Raw genomic sequence first — 13,192 nt, 5'->3', positions numbered from 1 at the left:
GCAGAGACGAGAACAAAGATTCAGGTGGATTGAAGACTCGTACGTGATGTTGGCAGAGTCTAAAACCTGCTTTACTCAAGAACCTTTTAGAACAAGTGATGGGTGAAGACACACACACACACACACACACACACACGCACAAGTGATCGAATGTAAGACACAGACATCCATCCTTACATGTACACACATGCTCCACCATCATGTCTTAGACCTGATAAGATTTGTGCACAGGAGTCTGCACATGCATGCACGTTTCTGGAGTATGCACACACACACACACACACACACACACACACACACACACAGAGACAATGGGCTTCATTCATCCTGCAGAGCAGTTTTAATGGGATGCATTATTAAAATGCATGCATTGTAAAGCCTGTCAGCTGCTTCATGTTCTACTATAGGACAGACTAACGGGGCATTTCGGCCCTTAATTAAACCCTATATCCAAAACAGATAACGTTCACTTTGCAGAAATGTGGATTAATGAGGCCCTTTGCATGCTTACACACACACACACACACACACACACACACACGCACACGCATCCATTCCTGATGTGCATGCAGTCACGCTCACACCAACACTCTCCTTGACTTCGGCATGCATTTCGGGGTATTTTGTAAACAGGAGATCCTGCATAAAACGAACACTTCCAGACGTACTGTCCTGTGCCTGTGTTGTCCATCACAATGACAAAGTGCAGCGGGTCAGCTCAGAAGAGGCAGTAACTGGGCTCTACACCTTCCCACCTGTCAGTCCTGCTTTCTGCCTGTCTGCAGAAGCTGTCAAACCATCACATCTCCTCCTCTTTTTCTGCATTCTTACTATTTCCATCTGTCTCCGGCTCTCCCTCCGTCTCTCTCTGACTTACGGTATCTGATGCTCATATTCTTCAGCCATCTAACTGAATATTGTTTGTTTGTGTTTGGGAGAGCTGGTGTGGGTGTGTGCCATTTTCAGAGAGATGAGTCGCTCCCGGCTGAGCGTTCGGTACTGTGTTGTTGTGTTTAAGGGGACAGGCAGGTGCAGCAGAACACCTTGGTGCAGTGTATGCGACAGTGAAAACACTCATCAAAGAGCTGCCTAATAAAGACTTGTGAACAGCCACAGCTTGAGTCTGACTGCTGGTGAGTCTGCAGGGAGCAGTGAAGGCCTCTGCCATTTATTGAGATGCTAGCATTAAGAGGCATTTCTTCCATCACGTCTTTTCATCAGAGCTGTCTGCAGCTCTGGTAGCAAACAGGTCCCTGACCAGTCGTGATAAAACGATGGCTATCGAATAAGGTCGTCATAATCTCTCTTTATTTAACCATCAGGGAAGTATTTCCTAAGACTGGCGTGTAGGAGAGGGATGGATCCATGTTGGTGGTCACATTTGCATGAAAACATTTTCCAAACATTGCTCTTCATTTTGTGCATTTTAGACCGAGTGCAGGAGTTTTCCCTCAAATTTGGCGACATCAAAGCAGACATGAATATCGCTTCATTTGTGCTCGAATCAGTTTAGAACGGTGGGGTTGTATAACTCAAGATGTGTGTTAGCTACCGCTAGTCACTGTTACCATCAGACAGCCACTGGTGCACGTGTTTGTTTGGTGCTCAGATGCTCACCGTGGTCTGAGTCGTTTGATGGTGCCAGGAGATATCAGTCACGCTGGTTGGATAAAACCCTCCCAGGCCCGGCCGTGCTCAGCCTGTGTGGCAGACACTTCCTGCTGGGTCTTGCCGGGGTTTGCTTATCGTGGTGTTGAATCCTTCAATATATCTGCAGTAACCTTGGAAGAAACTGTGTGAGAACTCTTCATGTACCCATTATGCTTTTTTATATTGTCCCTGAGGGCACGGTGGAGAATGCAGCGAGAGGGAGGATGTCGTTTCCAGTAGCTGCCGATGAATGTACCAACTGGTGACTCGCAGGGAACTTTTCAAAGCTATTTACAGCCTGAATCTCAGGCACGTTGGAGTATTGGTGCAGGCTGATGTATGGAGACAAAAGCAGAACAACTGCAAACTTTTCCTTTCATATTAATGAGTTGCATCGCTCTCCTTCTGCCTCACCTCACCCCAACGCTTTCTCTCTCTCTCTCTCTCTCTCTCTCTCTCTCTCTCTCTCTCTGGGAAACGAGTAAATCACTGCTGCATAAGAGCCATGAATCTCTCTCTATGAACCTTTGTCTCGCTCGCCTACAGGCATATGTTAATATATTGCTACCAAGGCTCACTTCATTGGATTGTACTTGCCCCCTCTTTGATGCTTTTCGTTGGCTATTTCCCGCTCCGTCTTTTTAAAGGAACACTGCTGCAGTGCCATCGCATCAAACCCCAGAACCCAGACGTTCCCCCTCCAGCTCACCGCTCGGTATGTTCTGAAAGTGCTGCGAGGGTAAGAAAAGAGAAAAAGGGTGTCAGCTTAGAAGATTGAGCGCACAGAGGAGGTTCACGCCGTGCTCATTTAAAAACAATTCAAGAGCCATATGGGCCGAGTTACCTGCAGCCCTGATGAAACAGATTTAGCTGGAACAAATGAGAGAGAGTGAGACGGAGTAACAGTTGGAGTAATTCGCCTCAGGTCTAATTGTTCTCTGCTCGGTTTGTTGTTTCTTTGGTCGTCATTTCGTGGGATTAGAGACGCATTGACTCCATATAAAAATGGACGATATGTCTCTTATGGAGAGTTGTAAAGACTCTTGTGTTAATGCTCCGAGTGAGCGAACAGAGGAACCTCTCAACCGGCACAATGTGTGATCATATTTAACACCGGTCTGTGGAGGTGGTCAGACCAACATATGTTGTTCACAAACAGACAATTTCAGTGTTTTCTTACCTTTAGACGGCTGAGTTAAAAGAGATTAGGTGGAAGGAACATCCTTCGTTGATGCTCGAAATGTTTTCAGCTCGTAAACTGACTTGAAGGCGGAAGGCTTTAAATCCTATACTGCATCCAGCCACCAGGGGGCCATCAAGATGTTTTGGCTTTTTCTTTCTTTTTTTGGGGTAGCAGGACTTTTTTATGCGTTCTAGTTTAACGCTGGTCACCGATCACACAGCAGCCATGTTTGAAAACATACCCGGTTAGCTGTGAGGGCAGAATGATGTGGTTCTGGTGAAGAAAAAAAAAACCTTTCCTCTCATGCTTACATGTACATGCAGGTGCACAACAATATACAAAATCATGCACACACACACACACACACACACAGCTGCTTTACACGCACTGCTTGGATCTCTGCCTCCCGCCTCTCTCGTCACATATCTTCAAAGCTCGGGGAAAATACTTGTTCCATTGATGATGACAAAGCTCTGTTATTCCTTTATGAAATCTCTCACCCTGCTCTCTTCACAGACAGGTGCCACGGCATTTTGGATTTGCTCTTTGCAATGTCAACATCTGGTGAAGCATATCGAAACAAGGCGGAGGTTTTGCCTGTCGTGTCTGTTAAGCTCATATCGGCCAATAAAAAGATAGGAAGGCATCAAGACAGATCCATCCTCAGAACGTTGTTGCTCATCCTTTAAATGTTATATCCATGTACACAGACATGTAAGATGCAGAATCCATGGATGTTGTGAACCCCAGATATATAATACACATACTTAAGAGACCTTGCTCTAATCATTCATCACAAGAAGTCAGACACATGTTCTCTTCCTGTCCGCTGTCCCTTCCACTCTTGAGACATGTATAACAGAGGTGCATTTTTGTAGCAGATCAGGATGGCAGAGATTGAGCAGGCATCGCTGAAGTCGGAGCAACTTTCAGACAAGTCGTCTTCGCCGGCGCTGCCAGACGACCTCAGCCTGGACGAACACACGGCCTACCAGCTGCTGTCGCGAGAGTGCAAGGTGGGTGTGAGTGTGTCTGAGTAGAGGAAATGATCATCTGCACTGCTGGAGACAAAAAGAAGAGAAATACATCTCCTAAAAACTCCTGAAAAGAAAAGAAAAGAAATGTGCTGATTCACTGCAGTATTACTCGTGGGACTTTCATGTGAAGCCAAATTAAAGAAGATGAGATGAATTTGTTCTGTTGTTGTATTTGTAGTTTGCAGTGCAGCTCTGGCAATCCCTTTCTTTCAAGGATGCTCCACATATGCACGAGGCGTTGCCTGCAGTACGCCGCCATCTGCTCGTCAGCCCTCTCGTAAAAAAAATCAAATAAAGTTATGATGGTTCCAGTAAGGACGACAGTAGGAATTACATACAGCAGCAAAACTGAGAGTTGTGTGTGTGACAGAGACTGAACTCCAAACTCCTGTGAAAACATCCCGGCACTAATTAGATCTGTAACACACACACACACACACACACACACACACACACACACACACAGCTGTACAAACACCTTTAGACTTTACATCTTTAAAGTTCATATTTATGTTAATTATATGTATACATATATATAGTTAAATTAAATTATATATTTCTTCTTTTTTTTCTTTCTTGCATTTAGAAAAAAAACAATGTAAATCTGCACACCTCTGTTTGTTAGATAATTAATCTGTAAATATATTAAAAATATATAAATAATTATTATTTATTTATTAAAATGTTCTTGTATAGAGAAAAAAAAACAAGGCACCCCCGCACAGCTCGACTGAATCTTTGTTTCTTCTTTTATTCTGCGTAGTTTTATTTTCTCGAAGCTTTAGCAATGTCGACGTATGTTTTAAATGCTAATAAAGCCCGATGAAGTGAACTGACTTGTCATAATGTGACGAGCTGGAGATGGATCATCACACAGAAATGAAGCAGCTTTAGTCTAGTGCAAAGATTTTCTGTGTTTAAAAAAGGTTCAGATAAAAACTCTAGTTGTGGAAACTTTCCGCTGCCCTTTACTTTGTCTCTGGACAAACTGTATTGCAGCACTTTGTTCAACTCCCTCAACAGGGCGAAAACACAATGCTCTCAGATTGTATTTATTCCAGGAAGCATCAAATAAACGAGTGTTATAAAATCCTTCTCTGCAGCGGGCTCCTTAGTGAGTTCGAGATATAAACTTCTTCTTAAGGTCTCTCTCTCTTTTTGTCAAGCAGTTGTAACGATCTTGTCTTTTGAGTCGGTTTCCCGTCGCCGACTTTCCTCTAAATAAAAAGAGTCCCTGGTTTTCAGTCCTGGGCGGCTCTCTCTCTCTCTCTCTCTCTCTCTCTCTCTCTCTCTCTCTCTCTCTCTCTCTCTCTCTCTCTCTCTCTCTCCCCCTGTTCGACTTTATCTCTCATGATTCTCCTTCCTCACTGCGAGTCCTCTGGTAATTGCACAGCTTCTCAGCACATCCCTCTCGCCCCTATATCTCCATCCCTTATCATCTGTCCGTCCTAGATATCCTCCTCTGTAATGGGGTAATGCTCCTTGGTTCTGGATAGCCAGATAAGCCTCCAACCACCAAGCATGTCTGTGAACCTCAGCTCATTAGAGGAGGGGAAATAGAGAAGGGGGGGGGGCAGAAGGTGAGAAAGGATCTCAGGTTCGGCATCTTATTTGTCGAGCGTTGTTTGGAAAAGAAGTGTGTGTGTGTGTGTGTGTGTGTGTGTGTGTGTGTGTGTGTGTGTGTGTTTGTGTGTGTGTGTGTGTGTGTGTGTGTGTGTGTGTGTGTGTGTGTGTGTGGCTGAAAGCATGTGTGCTGAACGTGTGTGAGGTTTGAACGGATGTGGGTGGCTGCCTGTTTGAAAGGGGGCTGTTCAGGGGCTCGGACTGAATGACTCAGAGCTACAATACACTAATGGAATCACAAAGGCTTACCCACACACACACACACACACACACACACACACACACACACACACACACACACACACACACACACACTTTCTGCAGTCCCTACACTATGGTAATTAAAATGACGAGGTAAAAGCTGAACTCGTGCTTCCAGCTGCCGCCGCCGTCACACGCTCGCACACATTAATAAGCACATGGTTATTGTTGCAGTGTATATAACATTAACATGACAATAACGGGCTTGTTCAGCTCATAATCACTTCTCACTGCTTCACTCGCACTTCACTGAAAAGCCCGAGGCCCGATGTGAATCAGAGGCCGTGTGTGATTTATGCAGCTTCCCAGAGGGCCTGGACTCCTCTTCTTCCCGACTGTCCAGGAATTGTTGCAAAATATCGTTTTAATCCTCCTAAAGCAGATTTGTCCCTTTGCAGGAGAAATAAGAGGTTAAAGCTGTAAAGCTATGTAAATGATTTTAAGCTTTTCATCACCTAAGCCCCAGCAATTTCCAGCACATAATTATCTTTTTTTTTTTTCTGTATTGAACCAATCCCGTCATGTCTAATTTATCTTCCTTTTGTGAATGAAGTTAGGTAAGACTTATGAATCCTTTATTAATCAGTCCAAGAGATTTAGAGGAAGTCCTTGCGTGTAACGTGCTTCTCGTCTGTTCTGTTCCAGGGGAGGTGCAGCAGTGACTCCCGCAGCTCCGAGGAGGCTGCAGCTGGAGGGAGTCAGCACACACACCCGGTGGTGGAGAGTCAGGTGCAGGGCTCGGGCCGTCCCTGCCCGGCCCTCGGTGCGGCCGTCCATGCGGAGCCTTCGCTCCAGGAGATGGAGATGCAGATACACCAAGCACACATGTGCTCACCACACTGTAGCCCCGGTGAGTAAAACACCAAATGCTGCTCCTGTGTGAATGCAGACGGCCATTAACAGTCATTGGTATGAAGTCGGTGGCTAATTTAGCCCTGAATGATTGGCTAATCAAGGGGGCGTGTCATCAATCAATCAATCAATCAATCAATCTTTATTTATAAAGCGTCAATTCATAACAGGCGTTATATCGAGACACTTTACAAAAGCAGGTCATGACACCTGTCAATCATCTACACCGCTCATGTGAATCCAAGAGGAGGCTGCCTACCGTACTTTAGCTTGAGTTTTTGTTCCGAGTGCATCTCGAGATTCAGCCTGTCTGAAGTTATTCATGGAGTCATTTTTCTCATCTTCATGCATCGGAAGGCGAGTCGTCCCTGAACACACGGAAACAGGAACTTAAACATGTGATTCACATGAAGAGAATCAACAGGTCTCAGAACAACGTTAACATATGATGCATGTTTATCTCGAGTTCAATGAAGAGAGACGAGTGAGTAAAGAAACAGTGGATTAGATGGACATGTGACCTGGCGTTTGGACTCTGTGGGGTGTGTGATGATGAATCCCCCCGCCCCCCCATGGAGTGCAGACCTGGAGCTGATGACTTGTTGAGACCTGATGGGTGGAGAATTGATGGATGATGAATCTGAGACGATGTGAGGTGGAGGTGGAGCGGAGTGCAGAACATCATCATCATGAAGGGACTGAAGGCAGAGAGAGAATCAGAGGCGCAGAGCGATGATTGTGTGACAGTGAGGGAGGAACGCCACGCCATTGGTTAGATGAGTGCTGATGACGAGACACCTGATTATCCAACGACAGCCCCAGAACACGACGCGGCAAAGAGGAATAAATGAGAGAAAAACACGTGTATACATGAAACATTTCAGCTCTTTTGTTCAGATTTTTAAAAATGCACGCAGTGAATTCTCACATGGAAAGAGTGTGTTTTCTCCTCAAGGTGGCGTTTCCAACAGCAGCAACAAGGGGAGGAATAAAGACGGAGAAAGCGGCGCCAGTGGAATCTCCCCTCTCTTCCACCTGCCTGCAGAGTTCTTCCATCCGACTGCAGCCACCATCCCGGCGCCTCCACGCAGCCGGAGTCTACGCCTGACACGCGGCCTCAGGTTGACCTCTCCAGCCTCCTGGGCTTCGCTCCGCTCCCCGGGAGTCCGCAGCAAGATGCTCTGCACGCAGGTATGTAGAGGGGGGAGAGGGGGGGGTGACGGTCAAGCTGTAGCAGGTCATTAGATGGTTCATCATGTTGCAGAACAGAGAGATGAATCTTTGGGCTTCTCTGGATGAGAACTTGTGGACGGGAGGAAGAACATCCAGCTCCTCCGTTAGATTAGACTCCCGAGTGAAGAGATGAGGAAACAGGAGTCATAAAGACTTCCAGCTCCATATCGGCCATTCAAATATTCTGTTTTGCTCCCAAGCTTTTCAGAGATGCTTACATGTGTTCACCTCCCCGTTTGGTAGGATTAATTTGTTTTCTGTTTTTTACTTCCTGGAGCCGTCTGTATGAAATGATTTGAGTCTCTCGTGTTGAAGTGTTTATGTGGTGTCAGATAGAAGTCTCATCTGGTTGAACATGGGTTAATGTTTCCTGCTATATAAAGGTACAGTAAGAGGAGAGGCCTTGTTGTGCCCAGCATGCAGTCAGGCTCACGACGCTGAGTCCAAACATGTCGGCGTGTTTTCAGAGACGTTTTCTGACCCTGAAACATTTGACATTTTGAATTCAGATCAAGTTGGACTCATGCGCTCTCTTTCATTCCTCTCCTCCCTTCTGTCTTCTGTCTTCAGTACCCCTCCCACAGCGACTCGTCTCTCGCCACAGGCAGCTCCGAGGGCAGCCTGCAGACCACTCTGGAAGAAGGACTGAGCTTCAGCGTCTCTCCACCACAGAACTTGGAGCTGCCTTTGCAGACAGCTCCCCTCCCGCTCGTGTGTCCCATCAGCCTGCCTGAAGACAGCACAAACATGTCCTCGCCAGTCCAGACCCTGAGACCGCGGCCCAGCCCTTCGTCGGCCCTGACCCTCCAGGCCACCAAGGGACATCAGCGGAGCCAGAGCAGCGGGAGAGGAAGCACCAGCCCAGGCTACACCCGGGACGACTCCATCGACCCTTCAGACGAGGACCTGGGCATCGTCATCGGATCGTCCATCGGCGGTTGCGGTTCCAGCCAAGCAGGGAACAGTGAACACTTATCAGAGACGCTGAGCAGCTTGTCGCTGACGTCGCTGCTGTCGCCCAGCTCTCTGGCGTACCCCGGAGGAGCAGTGAAGAAGTGCAACAGCACAGGCAGCCTGGAGCAGGGGGGTTTGCTCCTGTCGTCTCGCTGCAGAGAGGGCCGCAGGGAGATCCTGGGCCTGGAGATCATGGACCCTCAAGGTTTCTTGGCTAACCCCTGGACCGGGGTCTTAGTCGATACAAGAAGAGGAGAAGGACGAGGGGAGCTGGTAGACGGCGAGCAGGGGTTTAAAGGGAAGAGCTCAAGCCAAACAACAGTCGGGCCTTGTCGGAAGAACAGATGAAAGCGACGGTCTTCTTTTTCTTTGTCTCACCATTCCTCGGATCTAATCCCATTGCTGTCCTTCTCACTCTCTCTGCTCCCATCTTGAGAGAGAGGCTCGACGACACACGATGTCTTGAATCCAGAAACCAAACCCTCATCTTGCACCCTCAAACCCCCCCCTTCTATACATTTGTGACAAGCCCATGTCCAATTTAGCGCTAGCTGGGGGGAGTCGTTTTGGTCTTAGCCTGCCGGTGAAGAGTTGGAGCCCGAGGGCTGAAAATAGCTCCTTATGGCCTCTTTGGGGTTGTACCTGAAGAAAGGCCATGAAAGGTTTCGCTCATTTTTTGAAGAACTGGACGGGCATTTTTATCAGGGAGTCAGCTGGAGCAGAGACAAAGAGCTTAACCTCAAAGACACAGGACGACGTCGCTCAGCGGTAGTTTCCTTTTCTCTGTGCTGGCTTGGGTTGAAGTGCAAAAATAGAAGTACCAAACTGAAATAGCTATTCATACCAACAGAGACTGTTTGATGTGTTTTTCACTCGGAGGCAGTGCAGAAAGCGAGTGGAAGGAGGCGAAGAGATGGCAGAACATATCAAGGCAGGAGGAAGGAGGAGGCAGGTGATTTGTTTGGCCGGGCGAGCGGCAGCGGATCTAATGTCCATCTGTTCTGGCAGACGGGAACAACAGGTCCCACTCACTCTGCCACAGGACCTTCTGCTGAGTTCAGAGTGAAAGGCGAGGTGGAGGAGAGTTCAAGAGTGTGTGCTCAACGTGCGTGCGTCTGTGTGTGTGTGTGTGTGTGTGTGTGAGAAGCACTGCCTCAGGTATCCAAGGCATGAATTAAATCATTCTCATCACTTCACCACACCTCTGTACTTTTGGACCTGGAGATTGATCAGAGCTTTCGTGCCTCGCTCAGCTAACTCTTGAGTGGCAGCGGAAAATGGAAACAGATTGCAGAGGTAGAACTGTGCATGGGCTGATTTGTGAAATTGTTTTATTTTGGGTTTCTATCTGCAGCGTCTCTGACTCGCTCGAAAATAAAGAAATGTGAACGTCGGGGGGAGATGGAACGCGACAAACCCGATCACAAGAAACGATGGTGTGTGTCGGCTTGAGGCCGCCTTCTGTGCACCAAAAACAAAAAAAACAAAAAAAAAGTTTGACTGCTTCTCGATGAAGTGAGAGCTGAAGCACACTCCTTCCTCTCTGCGTGCTTTAGGACCGGAGCTGGACGCGGGACTTGTGATGGACTTGACTGCATGATGGAATTGCATTTAACCAAGATTTTTATATATAAACCGAAGTGTAAGAAGATGTCAATGTCGGGTGGTAACATGATTTCTATTCCACTATTTTTCTAGAAAAAGAGAGTAGGCACGTGCAAGTCTCGACTTTGTCCTCGTGTTTCATTTAACCCGTACCGACTCGGTGACTTGTTGTCTCGGACTTTTTCTGTCTGCCAATGGCTTCCAGTTTTATAACATTTTTTTAAGGTGTGGACAGTGTATAAAACAAAGAAGCAAAAAATTCAAATGAACTCTGTGCGCTGAAGTGTTTGTTCCCTCCAGCACATATCTCTCTCTCTGGGAACACTGGTTCCTGTTTGACTCTTTTTTTTTTTTTTTTTCCAAACGATGGAGTCCCGGAGGACAACCAGAGATGGGAACAGCCATATTCACTCAGCACACGAGGATCCTTCGAGCTCACAGACATTCCTGTTTGCACACAGGGAACTTGTTTGTGTTAAACCTCCTATGTTAAAAAAAAAAAAACAGGAATAGCTTCAAGCATCTCTATGAAAGCTTTATTTTGAGAGTTACACCACAACATATCGAGTCTGGACACAAGCATGGTTCTGGGATTGCAATACAGTACAGTATGCTTCTTCTTTGATTCACTCATCTCCTCTCACACACACACTTTGTTGTAGCAAGCCTTCCACGCACACACGCCGTGCTTCATCGACGAAAAGGTGACACTGAAACACTCGTCGAAGCGTTGCATCTTTTAATGCAAACTCATTTTTTTTCTGTTCTTTTGTTCGACGCTCGCCATCCTTCAGTCTGACTTCTGGATTCTTCTGTCCTGATTGTTTTAAAACGTGATCAAAATCCAGTCTGACCTTTTTCATCATGCAAAATCCCTTTGATGACTATGTTTTACCACACGGTGTTGGGTATTAATGAGTGATCGTAAAGAAGGCAGTATATATGTGTGTGTGTGTGTGTGTGTGTGTGTTTACGACTTCAGGTGAAGTGATTGCCTTTTCCTGAAGTGTCCTGTTTGTCGGCGAGGAAACCTGGTATTAAAGGTTAATGCGAGAAAACTCGAAGCAACCAAGGGCTGTTTTAGCTTCAAAGATATGTCCTTCTATCTCTCTGAGACAAATCCTTTTGTCAGTGAATATGGCATCAAAGGTTAAAGCCTGACTACGCAGCAATAAATGTTCTCTGTGTACGCCCTGAGTAAATGATGTCAATGTGATTTTTATCTCCTCTAACACAACAGTATCCATTACTGTCTGTTTTTGCTTCTAATCCGATCACGTCACACCTCTGCCCTCCCACAGACCAATCAGTGGAGAGATGGGCTGCAATTGAACGACATGAACTAATGAGGTTATTGAACTCAGGTCGGGGGGTAAAAACCACTAGTAACATTTTAAAGATAGCTGTAAAGATGTGCTCAGACTGACCTCGGAGGGAATTTGCAGCTTGCGTTATTCGCACAAATGAAACTGCTGGAGTCTTTGTTTGTTTTTTTTACGCCACAGACAGTAGATGCACCTGCAGTCCAGATGTTAGCTGTAACTTCCTATGATGCACCACCTGTGTGTGTAAGCAGAGTGTGCCTTTGTACAATATGTATGTGTGTGCTATGACGTTGGCTCAGACTGATTTAAAAACTCTTATTTTCTTCTTCTTTTTTTTTCTATCTTTTTGTCTCTGCAAAATTCCCCCATGTGAAATTGAGTGGCGTGGGATAAGCACACATTTTGACTTGTCGACTTGTGCAGACATGTTTTTGCTTCGACTCACGCTGCCTTGATAAAAACTGTCCACCTCTCCTGTGCGATGGATCTGTACGCCGTCACTCAGCCTCCGAGAGTCGCTTTGAGTTCAGTCTGAACACAACTTGAGAGTGTACAAGTCACATTTGTACATATCTTTGTATTTTGATCTGCATGTGTGCATTGCTGCCAGTGACCATGATTATATCATTAGTATGCATTTCATAAAATTGTACAAAGATAAAGGAAATGATGCCCCACAGTTTTTTGACTGCTGCTATGGAACACTAAACAAGTCCCATCCAGAACAACGTGTTTTTCTTCCAACATAATGTTTCCCATGAGAGTAGAGCTGTGACCAAAATACATTTTTAGTCTAGTAAAAGCTGCTGTTCAGTTTTTCTTTAAAAGCCTTGTTTAGATCTGAACGACCAATCAGAGGAGGGATGGGCTGCAATTGAACGACATTAATTAATGGGGTTATTTGGGGAACAGGCACAGGGTTGATTCAGGACAGCCAATGAGAGGACAGGGACACAAAAGCAGGAAGTGCTGTCATGGACATCTGGACAGAGTAAAGCTAACAAACGGTGTGAGACGCAGAGGTAGTGCAGACGCTGCAGGAGCAGGAGACTTCTCCAGACAGCTTGTCATCGACATCCTTGCCTCGCCAGAGCCGCCAGTGCGAGAGCGCATTAGGCATGCACGCTGAACTCGGAGGTGTTGTTTACCTCACACACCCCCCCCCCCCCAACCAGCCCTCCACCTCGTCCACCCTCTCCGAAGCAGCTCTCCCTGCAGGCCCCCTGTCCTTCAAATGTCACTGCAGCAGGGTGGAGGTGTGTGTGTGTGGCGAACGGTAAGTTTGCATGTCTCTCTGACAGTGAGTGTGTTTGTGCATGGGAATATGTGAAAGCTTCAGATCTATGCAAGGTCTTTAAAAAAAGCCAACTGTCAGGTGAAATTCTTCGGGCATTGACTCCACTTTGCCTTCCATCGCTTTGCGGAGCGAGACGACTTCTGCAACAGGAGTTCCAAAAGGTCAGGATCCA

The 13,192-nt window shown here is 46.5% G+C and overlaps 1 protein-coding gene across 4 annotated transcripts in view; it reads left to right on the top strand.

Moving 5' to 3' along the window:
* Positions 1–12,691, top strand: part of LOC306838687 (voltage-dependent T-type calcium channel subunit alpha-1I-like) — a 129,283-nt gene extending 116,592 nt beyond the window's left edge. For all 4 annotated transcript variants that reach the window (XM_079367008.1, XM_079367010.1, XM_079367009.1 and 1 more), the window contains 4 exons: positions 3,712–3,849; positions 6,400–6,604; positions 7,562–7,797; positions 8,410–12,691. In XM_079367008.1, coding sequence (XP_079223134.1) covers positions 3,712–3,849; positions 6,400–6,604; positions 7,562–7,797; positions 8,410–9,141 — 1,311 coding nt within the window. In that variant the 3' untranslated portion in view covers positions 9,142–12,691. The remainder of the gene's footprint in view (positions 1–3,711; positions 3,850–6,399; positions 6,605–7,561; positions 7,798–8,409) is intronic.
* Positions 12,692–13,192: the final 501 nt, after the last annotated feature.

The sequence above is a fragment of the Symphodus melops genome, assembly GCF_947650265.1.
Source record: "Symphodus melops genome assembly, chromosome: 17".
NCBI lineage: Eukaryota > Metazoa > Chordata > Actinopteri > Labriformes > Labridae > Symphodus > Symphodus melops.
Note: the sequence above shows the minus strand (reverse complement) of the source record. Positions and strands in the feature narration are given on the sequence as shown.